The following is a 14,754-nucleotide window of genomic DNA, read 5'->3' as shown; positions in this document are numbered from 1 at the left end:
GGTTAGCATTTGTTAACTCTTAACACCCCTGGACCTTACGAATTTTCAAACCCTGGCTACGGCCATGCCTGCAGGTTGCACTATTAACAACATACAGTCATTAAAAATCATCTTTCATCAGGTAATAAAAAAACTACTCTTTTGCCAAATTAACAACTTATTTCTCAATTCTTAAAAACTTAAAACAGCTTACAATGTCAATGTGTACATATGCGAAAAGGAAATTACTTTAATCAATAAAATACAGGCCTGTGGTTACCTATACATAATGCTGTTAAAAGCTGCCCATCACATCGAAATAGCCCTTTTATTTATATTTTATACAGTTTTACATAAAAAAATATTTTAAAAGTTAAATGTTATTTAAAAATATTCTTAAACATAGAACAATAAAGTTAGATTAACTGATGAATCTGCACATTCAAATAACCTTAATGTTTTTTTTTATCTACAGTCATTTATGTTGGCTAATAGAAGAAAATTTGGTAACACTTTATTTTACGGTGTTACACATGCTAAATGTAATTATTATAGTAATAACAGTTAATTATTCATAATTACATCATGTAATTATGAATAATTAACTGTTGTTAATTACAGTAATTTCATCCATTAATTTAATCCATGTAATTTACATTCAAATAACCCTAACCCAAACCCTAAACCTAACCCCAGCCCTATAGTAAGTACATGTTGTTAATGATTATTACTTAGTACTTAAATGTATAATTACACAGTAACAGTGATGTCGTAAAATAAAGTGTGACCGAAAATTTATTAAATCCATATTTTAGGGTAACATGAAAAGCACATACAATTACTTCAGAGAATGAAGTGGATTTGCATAGTGAAATGATACAAATGTCATTCATATTACCTTCTATTATCGCTTTACAAAAAAAGCTTTCTATATAGCTTTACAATTTACAATTCATTTGATTCATTTGTGCATGCTACGAAGCAAAAACACAACTTAATTCAATCTTTGTCTTGTTTTTATACAATTCCTGCTGTACATGATTTTAAGACTTTTTTGCGAATCGCTTTAAGTTTTAAACCATACATTATAGGATTAAAAAGAGGTGGCACTATGAGCATCTCCAAAGCCAAAAAATTACGCAGACTCACATGGACGTCATTTGATCCATATCTGGTGTAGATGGTATCAAAAAGTATTGCAACAGTGAAATTGATCAGAGACAGAACATGAGGCACACAGGTCTGCCAACATTTTCTTCTGCACTCTAATGATGCTTTACATGCCCCAATAAGTGTTATATATGAAACTATAATTACAACAACAACACCCAAATATAAAGAAATAACAAGAAATCCACAAATGTTTTTAGTAACAGTTGATTCACAGGTGAGCTTTACCATTGACCAGTTGTCACAATACAATTTATCAATATGATTTTTACACACTGTTAACCTATTTGACGAGAGAACTGCACTGAACATTAGACAAAATGGTACAATCCAAGACAAACCAAGTAATATACAACATGAATATTTGTTTAGCTTTGAATGATAGTCTAAAGGTCTGCATATGGCCACATTTCTGTCATAAGCCATCACTGCTAATGTGCAATACTCACACATTACATAGCTGTAAATCACAAAAGCTTGAAAAGCACACATGTAAGAAGGGATCACATATGAATCCATTAATAAATCATGCAGGAATTTAGGATAAAAACCCGCGGCTCCATAAAGGTCATTTAAACACAGATTGCATAGAAAAGTATACATTGGTTCATGAAGAGCTCTCTCCAAAACAATGACCACACTAAGCCAAATGTTCAGAAACAATATCAGGATATAGAGAACAAGAAAGCATGTAAAATATATGTGCCTATACAATTTAAAGTCTTGTGGTTCCATCAAGGAGTACACTGCATAAAAAGTAAGATTGTCCATGTTGTTGCATTTGTCCTGAGGCACAATACATATAATAAAAAACTATTGCTTTTGTAAATTACTATATAATCACTTTTGTTTTTTCATTCAGCTTAAAAAGACACAAATAGCATACATGTTTCTGCAGCAGAATTGTGCGTGCACAACACCATTCGTAAAATGAGAGCATTAAGGGCCACAAACTTGCTATAAACTCTCCCTGAGGTTCTAGAGCATAAACTACAGGGAATATTTCAGTGACCTTTGTTGGTCTTTGTGCTTTCATTTTTCTTCACGCAATATACCAGAAACATCTACCTGTAAATAGACATTTGCATTCACCTGTATGCACTTGGCAGATGATTCCCAAATCAAAGTATAATGCATTCAGGCTGTACATTTTTTTTGTAAATATGTGCATAACCTAGAATACGTGAACATAATGATGTAATAATTCAAAAACATTTACAAAGCAATTATTAGGTGGATATTATCTTGTTTTGGAAATATATGCCATATTTTACCATCCATCCTTTTGATTTTACAGCATTTGTTTATTGAATGAAAAGATTTGATTAAACTAGTAAGAGAGAGAAATTACACTTATAGAGACTTATAAGGTTAAGGGCCCTATTTTAACGATCTAAGCGCATTGTCTAAAGCGCACAGCGCAACGTCTAAATGTGCGTGTCCGAATCCACTTTTGCTAATTTAACGACGGGAAAATGGTTTGTGGTCGAAAAGGGTTGGTCCTATTTTTTTAATGAGTAATAGGAGTATTTTGGGCGTAACCTGCAATAAATAATAATAATAATAATTCATTACATTTATATAGCGCTTTTCTGCAGCACTCAAAGCGCTTCACATATGAATGGGGGAATCTCCTCAACCACCACCAATGTGCAGCATCAACCTGGATGATGCGACAGCAGCCATATTGCGCCAGCACACTCACCACACACCAGCTTATTAGTGGAGAGGAGATAGAGTGATATATCCAATTAGTATGAGGGGATGATTAGTAGGCCAATGGGCAAGTTTGGCCAGGATGCCAGGGCACACCCCTACTCTTTTTCGAAAGACATCCTGGGATTTTTTATGACCATAGAGAGTCAGGACCTCGGTTTAACGTCTCATCCGAAGGACGGTGCTTTTTGACAGTATAGTGTCCCCATCACTAAACTGGGGTGTTAGGACCCACACAGACCACAGGGTGAGCACCCCCTGCTGGTCTCACTAACACCTCTACCAGCAGCAACCTGGTTTTCCCAGGAGGTCTCCCATCCAAGTACTGACCAGTCTCAGCTCTCATCCCCTTTAAAAGCTAGTTGCGCCCGGCGCTATGTCTAATGACGGACTTTGTAAACTAAAAAAACTAAGCAGAGGAAGAAGATCCCCAGTTTAAGATTAATGTTAAATAATTGTGTTGTTTTTCCCTTGTATTGAAATTTAAATTTTTTATTAAAACCTTTAAAACCCGTTTTCTAGTCATGGAATTAAAAAAGCAGGCTTATAATTGCTGTAAATGTATGGCTATCCAATATCATCAAAAAATAATTGACAAGTATGTAAGAAAAGGTTTGTACTCTAAAAATACTTTATTTGTAACAAACAGGAGATAAAGAATTTACAAACGGCTCTTAGCACATTTCAGCACTTGCGTTGTCGTCCCGTTTATATAGCGCATATTTTTAAAGCGCTCTTTAAAGGCAGGATAGGCAGGAATTATCTTAAAAAAACTTTTTTACAAATTTGTTTAAACTGTCTTTATATACCAATACATAAGTAAAATGTAAGTACTCTGAAAAAGGGGGTATAAAAATCGCGTGTCTGTAAACCTCTCACCACTGTTTTAAACACAGCTCATTTTTCCATTCACTCCACACCCTCCCTTCTGGGTTTCTTCTAAAGCCACGCCCCCAAAACTCATGAACCCGCAACGCTGACCGGGGCGCGGTGCATGTAGTAACATCATGTCACAATCACATGTAATAATACACCTAACTTTATCACTATGAATATAAACAAATAGGATGGCTTTTAGTACTCACTATTAAGCCAGTGTTTTGCATGGAAGATTTTCCGTGATGAAAGCATTGTTGACTCTGATGAGGACTACACTCCGGAGACAATACCGACAATATATATATATTTTTTTTTTAAGTTTTTTAGATAATTCCTGCCTATCCTGCCTTTAAATAACAAAAAACATATTGCGCCATTTACTTTAGGCTTTAGACCAGGTTTTTGTTGGTCAATGGCGTAGTCAATTTTAGTTGCCTCAAAATAGCAACGCGCCAACAATGCGTCTGAATACACCTAGTTTTTAGATCAGAACGCCCATGGACGCAAACATGGGCGCAAATGCATTTGCTATTTAAACAACGTGGTGCTAAACGTGAAAATTATAATTGCGCCGGGTCGAAACTAGCAAAATAACTTGCGTTGCGCTGCATTGTGCCTGGTGTAAGATAGAGCCCTAATAGTTACGTTTTTACACTTGAATAAAATTATAAATCTGTCTAAATCTGTGTTAGTGAGCACTTCTCCTTTGCCTATAGATAATCCATCCACCTCACAGGTTTGGCATATGAAGATGCTCATTAGACAGCATGATTATTGCACAGGTGTGCCTTAGGCTGGCCACAATAAAAGGCCACTCTAAAATGTGCAGTTTTTCTGTATTGGGGAGGTCCAAAAATCAGTCAGTATCTGGACCACCATTTGCCTCATCACACAGGGCAACCCATCTCCTTTAGATAGAGTTGATCAGGTTGCTAATTGTGGCCTGTGGAATGTTGGTCCAATCCTCTTCAATGGCTGATTGAAATTGCTGGATATTGACAGGAACTGGAACATGCTGTTGTATACAACAATCCAGAGTACCCCACTGCCACCATTGGCACAATCCACAATGTTTACATCAGCAAACCGCTCACCCACACAACGCCATACACGCTGTCTGCCATCTGCCCTGTACAGTGAAAACCAGGATTAATCTGTTAACTCTTTCACCGCCAGCGTTTTTTAAAAAAGTTGCCAGCCAGCGCCAGCGTTTTCATGATTTTCACCAAAGTTTAATGCCTTCCAGAAAATGTTCTTCTTTAAATATATAAACATACAATATACCAAATGAAAGAACAGACTCTCTGCTTTCAAAAAAAAAAAAAACGTTTCATCCTACCTTCAGTGGTTCTTTTGTAATCAGCTTTTGAATATGGGTAGGTTTCTGCAAAAACACCACATTTTGAGCAAAAAGCAGAGATAATTCCATTTTTGTGATGGACTTTTCATAGAGATCCCATTCAGAGCGATCTTTAAAACAGACACGGACATGCAGCCGCTTGCCATAGGGCAATACTTCCGGGTTTAAAAAGTTGCGGAAGGGCGCGTTTTCTCTTAATTGACGAGATATCTCGTCAATGGCGGTGAAAGAGTTAAGAGAACACCTCTCCAAAGTCCCAGACGCCATTGAATGTGAACCTTTGCCCAATCAAGTCAGTTTCGATGCAAATTGCAATCAGGTTGAAACCCAGATGAAGGCATCGAGCAAACAGATGATCCTGAGACGGTTTCTAACTGTTTGAGAACAATGTCTTCGGTTATGCAAACAGATTGTTGCAGCAGCTGTCCGGATGGTTGGTTTCAGATGATCTTGGAGGTGAAGATGCTGACACAATGCGAAGGGAACCGTATTGAAAGGAAACGATAAGGTTTCTTAGGTAACCCTGGTTTCCTGAAATAACGGGAACGAGCATTGTGTAGCTGGCCGTGCTACAAACGGCTATGCAGAGAGCTTCATTCGGCTACGCGCTTCAGTCGAACGCAAGTGAGTTCATGGTGCTCTCTCCTGGACTATATAGGTCGTAGTCCCACCCCTTTCGCAAATTTTTACAGACGTTAACCAATGGGTTTTAATCGCGGAGTAAACAGGATTTTCCCCATAGTGTCAGCAACTGATAGCCTGGCTCCGCCCTCCTACGTGCTTCCGCTTAATTTTCATTTCGCTTCAGCAGTACGTCTGGGATGGCTCTATAGAGTTTCGTTTTCTCCTGCAAAAATCTGCAGGACCAATCAGCAAACAGATGGGGGTGGCTAAGAACGATGACGTTGAGGTCGTGCGTCAGTTTGAGTTGTAGTTCAGTAATGGCAGCGGAGAAAGACGTGAGAAAAGCTATTTGGTCCTTTGTTGCAAAACTGCAGAATATACAGAAGTTAAAGCCGGAGCAAGAACCAGGTTTGCTAAGTTTTGTTTGTCTGATTATTCTGACTTGTTGTTTCCGTCCGGTTTCGGTGCATGATATACGTCACGACCACACATTAGCGATTGGCTTTGGCAGATCCTGAGTGACTCTGGGCAGATCCAATAGTTTTAAACTTCAACAATGGACCCACCTTAACGGAAGTAACGCTTTGCAATGGAGCGTGGCCAGACTATCTGTACAAATGAAATGAATGTACGAGAGTCTGGTTGGACCAGGCTAAGCAACTGACGCAATGCGAAGTGCAAATGCAAAACTCAATTTGTTATCCAAGTTAACACCGAGATATCTGAAACTGCTGACAATTGCTACAGACTGATCATTGATGGAGATTGGACAGTGAGGGGTGAGGATTTTTTTCCCAGTCACATACTTTTAAAATACTAAAACCCCTATAACACATTAGAATAATTGATTTAGGCATGTAAGGTGGGATCGTACTTCTGTGCAAGATGAATTCAAAGGGCTCCAGATTGGGATGCCAGCTACCTGGACTATACATCTTCTCCTTAAACGTGCAATAAACACCCAACACTGCATCCAGCACAAATACAATTGTGTATGATTTTTAGGGGCATGTTTACTTCAATTGACATAAATTTAAATCCTTGGTCAAAATAACCTTGCTAAAAACAGCATGGCCATAGCCAGCTTTGAGGCCACCGACATCTGGACCTCTGTAATTTTTTCATATAAAAATAAAATTTGAAGTTATCTGAATGACTAATTAGTAATTTAAAACTACTCATAATATAATTAAGTTTGGACAGTTTAGTGTATAGTTTAGCATAAAATGACTCGAGCAGCTGTGATACGCTTGCAGCCATGGGTGCAGCATTCGCAGTGTTGCCAGATCCCATTGTGAAAAATTCTCTTTAGATGTATTGTTTAATGTTTTAGCAATTAACGTGACACTTTCATAAAATTTCAGGAAAATTCATAAAGTGAGAATGTGCAGGTTAGTGCAGTGTTAGCGATTTATTTCTGAAAGACAAGGTCTGAAGTTGTTTTTTTTCTTGATGGCCTATTTTGTTTATTTTCATACACTCTAAGAAAGGATGTGTTAATTTTAACACATTGTTTTGTTTTAAACTATTTAACACATTATGTGTTATTTTAACACATTATGTGTCAGACTCATTTTGAGCTCAAATAAATGAAATGGACAACACAAGATGTGTTAAACAACACAAAGTGTGTTATTCCAAAAATAACACAGAGATGTATTAAGTTAAGGACAGCACACTAGATGTGTTGTCCTTAACTAGACACAAGATTTATTAATTTAACACATTAATTTTAAGAGTGTACTAATATCTAGCACCTTAACAGTAATCAAACAGGTTATGGACAAGTTATTGATACTGATATGATACTACAGTACATTCGGTAAGACACACGCAAGTTCTTGTTAATATTGCCTAACTCTTAACACCCCTGGACCTTACGAATTTTCAAACCCTGGCTACGGCCATGCCTGCAGGTTGCACTATTAACAACATACAGTCATTAAAATCATCTTTCATCAGGTAATAATAAAACGACTCTTCTGCCAAATTAACAACTTTTCTCAATTCTTAAAAACTTAAAACAGCTTACAATGTCAATGTAAAAAGAAATAACTTTAATCAATAAAATACAGACCTGTGATAACCTATAGGCTAAATATCAAATCAAATCAAATCAAAACAATATCTATATCTATGATACAGTTTTACATAAAAAAAAATATTTTAAAAGACAAATGTTATTTAAAAATATTCTAAAACATAGCACAATAAAGTAAGATTAAATTGTGAATTTGCACATTCAAATAACCTTCCTGTTCAGCAGTGCAGATTTTTAATCTATAGTGATTTATGTTGGCTATAAGATCATTTATTACATCAAAATTTTAGAGTTAAAAAGCACATACAAATACTTTAGAGAATGAAGTTGATTTGGAGCATAGTGAAATGATACAAATGTCATTTATATTAATTTCTGTTATCTATATAGCTTTACAATAAAGTGTTCTATATAGCTTTACAATTTACAATTTTTTGATTCATTTGTGCATGCGACAAAGACAGTTCAAAAACATGCTTCAATCAGCAAAAACACAACTTAATTCAATCTTTGTCTTGTTTTTATACGATTCCTGCTGTACATGATTTTAAGACTTTTTTGCGAATCTCTTTAAGTTTTAAACCATATATTACAGGATTAAAAAGAGGTGGCACTATGAACATCTCCAAAGCCAAAAAATTACGCAGACTCACATGGACGTCATTTGAACCATATCTGGTGTAGATGGTATCAAAAAGTATTGCAACAGTGAAATTGATCAGAGACAGAACATGAGGCACACAGGTCTGCCAAAATTTCCTTCTGCACTCTAAAGATGCTTTACATACCCCAATAAGTGTTATATACGAAACTATAATTACAACAACAACACCCATATATAACGAAAGAACAAGAAATCCACAAATGTTTTTAGTAACAGTTGATTCACATGTGAGCTTTACCATTGACCAGTTGTCACAATACAATTTATCAATATGATTTTTACACACTGTTAACCTATTTGACCAGAGAACTGCAATGAACATTAAACAAAATGGTACAATCCACGATAAACCAAGTAATAGACAACATGAATATTTGTTTAGCTTTGAATGATAGTCTAATGGTCTGCATATGGCCACATTTCTGTCATAAGCCATCACTGCCAATGTGCAATACTCACACATTACATAGCTGTAAATCACAAAAGCTTGAAAAGCACACATGTAAGAAGGGATCACATATGAATCCATTAATAAATCATGCAGGAATTTTGGATAGAAACCTGTGGCTCCAAAAAGGTCATTTATACACAGATTGCACAGAAAAATATACATTGGTTCATGAAGAGCTCTCTTCAAAACAATAACAACACTGAGCCAAATGTTTAGAAACAATATCAGGACATAGAGAACAAGAAAACATGTAAAATATATGTGCCTATACAATTTAAAGTCTTTTGGTTCCATTAGGGCAGTGGTTCTTAACGTTATTCCTGGAGGCCCACTGCCCTGCATGTTTTGTATGTCTCTTTTATCTGGCAGACTCAGTTCAGTTCATTGAGATCTCTTCTAATGAGCTGATGATTTGAATCAGGTGTGTTAAATAAGGGAGACATACAAAATGTGCAGGGCAGTGGGCCTCCAGGAATAACGTTAAGAACCACTGCATTAGGGAGTACACTGCATAAAAAGTAAGATTGTCCATGTTGTTACATTTGACCTGAGGCACAATACATATAATAAAAACAAATTTTTTCTTAATTACAGTATAATCACTTTTGTTTTTCAATCAGCTTAAAAAGATACAAATAGCATACATGTTGCTGTGGCAGAACTGTGATCATGCACAACACCCTTCATGAAATGAGAGCACTAAGGTCCACAAACTTGCTTTTTAACTCTCCCTGAGGTTCTAGAGCATAAACTACAGGGAATATTTCAATGACTTTTGTTGGTCTTTGTGCTTTCAGTTTTCTTCACGCAATATACCAGAGACATCTACTTGTAAATAGAAATTTTGCATTCACCAATGCACTTGGCAGATGATTCCAACATCCAAGTACTGTATAATGCGTTCAGGCTATACATTTTTTGTAAATATGTGCATTCCCTATGTGAACATAATGATGTAACATTGTTACTCTGAACAAAATTATAAACCCAACACTTTTTTTTCATGAGCTGAACTCAGATATCTAAGACTTTTTATGTACACAAAAGGCCTGTTTCTCTCAAATTTTGTTAACAAATCTGTCTAAATCTGTGTTAGTGAGCACTTCTTCTTTGCCTAGATAATCCATCCACCTCACAGGTGTGGCATATGAAGATGCTCATTAGACAGCATGATTATTGCACAGGTGTGCCTTAGGCTGGCCACTAAAAGGCCACTGTAAAATGTATTGAGGGGTCCAAAAACCAGTCAGTATCTGGACCACCATTTGCCTCATCACACAGTGCAACACATCTCTTTCACATAGAGTTGATCAGGTTGCTGATTGTGGCCGTGGAATGTTGGTCCAATCCTCTTCAATGGCTGATTGAAATTGCTGGATATTAACAGGAACTGGAACACGCTGTTGTATACAACAATACAGAGCACCCCGCTGCCACCATGAGCACAATCCACAATGTTTACATCAAACGCCACACACGCTGTCTGCCATCTGCCCTGTATAGTGAAAACCAGGATTAATCTGTTAAGAGAACCCCTCTCCACAGTGCCAGACACCATTGATTGAATTGAACCTTTGCTCACTCTAGTCGGTTACGATAATGAATTGTAGTCAGGTTGAAACCCGATGAGGGCAACAAGCATGCAGATGAGCTTCCCTGAGACAGTTTCTAGCAGTTTGTGCAGAATTTCTTTGGTTATGCAAACTAGGGATGCATCGAATCCAGGATTCGGGTTCGACCAAATACTGGGCTTTTTGACAGGGTTCGGGTATGGCCAAACCTTCTTTTTTTTCACCGTACTGAACCCTAGGCTTGTGCTACGCTAGTCGACGTCACACGGTCGTTGATTACACACATCAGGTGCTGACGTGGAGATAAGCGTTATTTTGCGAACGCACCTGGAAAATACGAGCGCGTCGCACTGCATCGCTTTCATTATGCATAGGCTTATGGTAATTATCAAAATAGTTTTTTCCCACTTGTCATCCAGGCATAATGTTGCCTATCCTTTTTTTAGAGTTAAAATCAAATAAAATGAAAAATACATTGTTGTGGACATTGTTTACTTCATTAATGTGTTTTAATGTGTTAATCGAATAAGGATACGAGTAGGATTCGGTTTTTGGTTACTTTCGGTACTTTGACCGTAGCTGATCAGCACCCTGAACCACAGCCAGTTGGGGTGTCAGTGGAGATGGTGGCACATGTTCTACGACGCTCTCAAACTCTTTCGGTCCTCACAAGGATTCTATGTCTGTCGCAGAATCAGAGAGGGGGTTGACTCGGACCCCTACCGGAACTGACAGTTCAGCCATCACCTGTCACCTCTCTTGACGTTGGAGCTGCTAAAGGGTTATGCTGGCCCAAAGTGACCAGCCACCCTTCCCTAATGGGCCCACCGAGCTTGTGGGAAGGCAGCCTCTGCTGTGCACGCCATGGCATTGCTGCAGGTCCACCAGGCTCAGGCACTGAGGGATCTGCACAGAAGAAGTCATGATCTGGCAGGCTAAGAACTTTGCTGTCGTACCTGCGATGGTCCAGAAATGCCTGGTCGTTCAGACCAGCCATTTCAGCGACGTTGCCGAGAGCATCCTCCGTTCTTGGCTGCCCGAAAGCAGACTGAGGCCATCATGTCACGTTGGAGCCTAGCTGCCCCCTCTGCTACGTAGGCACCTTGGGCTGCTCCTCGCCAAGGGTGTCCTGCTATGGTCATTTTCGTTCCTCCATCCCGGCAGCTCTGAGGAACCCGCCTTAAGCAGTTTGCCCTGCCCGCTCAGGTCGCTACAAGAGGTGGAAAACACAAGTCTAAGCAGACCTGAGTCGGGAGATATAGAGGATTGCTCTTTGAGACTGATCCTGGACCTGCGATTGCTAAATCGAGCACATTCCACAGTTCCCATTCAAAATACTGACTCACAAAAGCATATTTCAATGGATTTGTCCACACGCTATTTTCCCCAACACAGGCCGTTTCTCTGCTTTGCGTTTGAGGGGCGGCCATATAAGTACAAAGTCTTACTGTTCAGGCTTTCTCGCTCTCTTCGTTTCTTTACGAAAGTTATCGAGGGGGCATTAAAACCCATGAGAGAGAGCTGTGTGCGCATTTTGGCGTCTTGAAAATTGGCTTATAATAGCGCAGTCTCGTCAGATGCTTTGCAAACACACAGATCTTGTGCTCATACACATTGCCTGTCTAGGTATTCAGGTCAGCTGGGAAAAGCGTTGGCTTCACAAGTCCCGAGAAGAGCGTGGCTCAGAGGTTCGCACCGGATAACAATTACTCCAGTCTCTTTTTTACTCTGTGGTCAAGTCCGTCATTTCTCAGAAGAGGGGTATCACTGAGACAGGTCTCCAGGCATACCATAGTGTGCACAGATGCCTCCATCACGGGGTGGGGAGCCACGTACTATGGGCTTGCTGTCTCGGGTGTCTGGACGACACCTCAGATGCATTGGCATATAAATTGCCTCAAGTTGTTGGCTGTATATCTTGTTCTCATCAGTTTTAGCAACGAGCTCAGAGTCAAGAATGTAATTGTTTGTACCGACAACACTGCGACTAGTGCATATCAATCGCCAAGGCAGTTTACACTCTCATCACCTGTCGCATCTCACCTGTTGCCTCCTCAACTAGAGTCAAAAGAACCTGAGGTCTCTTCGTGCCATTCACATTCCAGGGTCACTCAACACAGCGGCAGACATGCTTTCACGAGCAGCGCACCCTGCCGTGTGGCGACTCCAACCCCAGTTGGTTCAGCTTATTTGGAAACGTTTCGGCACAGGTAGATCTGTTTACTTCTCCAGAGACAACCCATTGTCGCCTGTTTTATTCACTGACCAGAGGAACACTCGGTGTGGATGCACTAGTGCACAGCTGGCCGCAGGGTCTACGCAAAATGCGTTTTCCCCAGTGTGCCTTCTCTCACAGACATTGTGAAAAGTCAGGGAGGACGAGGAGGGCATTCTACTGGTTGCGCTGTATTGGTCCACCAGGAATTGTTTTCCAAAACTCACGCTCCTCGTGACAGCCTCTCCCTGGCGGATTCCCCTGAGGAAGGATAGGGGACCTTCATGCATTTTCGGTCAATGATTCATGCCTTCAGTTCATACCAAGCATACCGCACAAGCCCTGAAAAGTGAAGCCAAAACGTCTTGATCGCCCCCCAGTGACTGGTCCCAGTATAGGTCATAAACCTCGCCTCCCCATGTTATTCAATGGGACTTGAGACCAACTAAAAAAATTAATTACACTTCAATTATCTTTTTTCCGAAGCTGGTTTCTGTCATTTATTGTAGTTTTTATCACACTGATGTAAATTCAAATGTTTGTTTTTAAAATAAGTTTGTGTTTAGCTAGTTATTTAATGATATAAAAACGGTGGTGTCACGTCATGATTGACAGCTGTGATATCGTGTGATATACGCATTCTGTGAGAGCGAGGGTGGGGTTTTGATTTCGCGGCTTCTTTTCCTGCACACTACTGCGCATGACTGGTCCCGAAAACGCTACTGCGCAGACTCAAGACCCAAGATGTCAGCGCCATATCGGGACACTGGCGGCTTCACTTTTCACCAATGGAAGGGAGCAAACAGGCGTCGTCCATCTTTTTTTACAGTCTATGGTTCGAACCTGCTGTATCCAGCATAACACTGAGACCCAGGCCCGGCTATGTACCCAAGGTTCCCACCACTCCTTTTTAGGGATCAGGTGGTGAACATGAAAACGCTGCTGCTGGAGGAGGCAGAACCAGCCATGGCGTTGTCATGTCCTGTGCACTCACTGCATATATATGTGAAATCACTCAAAGCTTTAGGACCTCAGAGCAGCAGTTTTTCTTTTACAGGGGTCAGCAGAAAGGGAAAGCTGGCACCAAGCAGAGGATGTCCCATCGGATTGTGAACACAATCACCCTTACTTATGAAACACACTCTTCTAACTCATAAAATAATTTCAGTACTGTCAGCTATACTAATCAAAACAGCCAGGAATTATCAGAAGATCTGGTATTTCATTTCAAATAAGAAACGTACAAAGAGCAGAGCTCTGGTTGATGTTTCTTTAAAGCAACACTATGTAGTTTCCATGTAAAAATGACTTACAGCTCCCCCATGTGGTTGAAAAGCGCAACAGTGCCTGGTATCAGACACTCTTCTGCAGTCAGGGGGAGGGGCGGGGCTGTGTTTCCTACCCTCCACCGCCACTTTCAGAGTGTGCTTGTAGCAACTAGGAGGCTGCTCAGGTTGCAGCAACAGTACAATTTGTCCAGTTAAAAGTTGTTCTATCACTGAAATAATTTTAGAGACATTATTTAAAGGTAAAAAACTACATAGTGTTGCTTTAAACTGATTTTCCAACTGTATCAAAATAAATAATTTGAATACAATTATTGGATATTAAGATTTGCAACAAAAAAAGATAAAACCAGCATTTATTTCAACCTTTCATTCAACATTTATTTAACCCTTGTTCCTTCATTTGGTTACAGTGTTACATATTTACAATTAATTTTTAACGATACTGGGTATTGTTACTGTTGACATTGGAATCAGTTTAACGTTTTCATGTATAGCACCCTGTATAAGACTTTTTGCTGACTTAAATGTTTAGGTTTAATCAGACTGGTTTAACAATCCATTTTAACTAACATTGTCAGAGAAAAAAGGTCACTATGTGTCTCTGGGTCGGTACCCTTTTAAAAAAGGGTATGTTAAAATGACTTATGAAGTCAATTTGATTATAAAGTCATTTTTTACATATAAAAATAAGGGAGCAGAAACTGTTTTACACTTCACAAATGAACACAGCAGGCTGAACATAACCTATTTTCTGATCAAATTATTGCAGATTTTAAAGATTCTCCTGCGAACCTC

General features: G+C 39.1%; 2 protein-coding genes across 2 annotated transcripts; both read right to left on the bottom strand.

Annotated features, from left to right (window-relative positions):
• Positions 1–996: 996 nt before the first annotated feature.
• On the bottom strand, positions 997–1,920 carry LOC135776800 (olfactory receptor 5M5-like). Its single transcript, XM_065287718.1, has one exon. It carries the CDS (start codon positions 1,918–1,920, stop codon positions 997–999), a length of 924 nt encoding a protein of 307 aa, XP_065143790.1.
• Positions 1,921–8,290: 6,370 nt separating this feature from the next.
• LOC135776799 (olfactory receptor 5M5-like) lies at positions 8,291–9,226 on the bottom strand. The gene has a single exon (XM_065287716.1). The coding sequence runs from the start codon at positions 9,224–9,226 to the stop codon at positions 8,291–8,293; it is 936 nt and encodes a 311-aa protein (XP_065143788.1).
• Positions 9,227–14,754: the final 5,528 nt, after the last annotated feature.

Source organism: Paramisgurnus dabryanus, chromosome 18, assembly GCF_030506205.2.
Source record: "Paramisgurnus dabryanus chromosome 18, PD_genome_1.1, whole genome shotgun sequence".
NCBI lineage: Eukaryota > Metazoa > Chordata > Actinopteri > Cypriniformes > Cobitidae > Paramisgurnus > Paramisgurnus dabryanus.
Note: the sequence above shows the minus strand (reverse complement) of the source record. Positions and strands in the feature narration are given on the sequence as shown.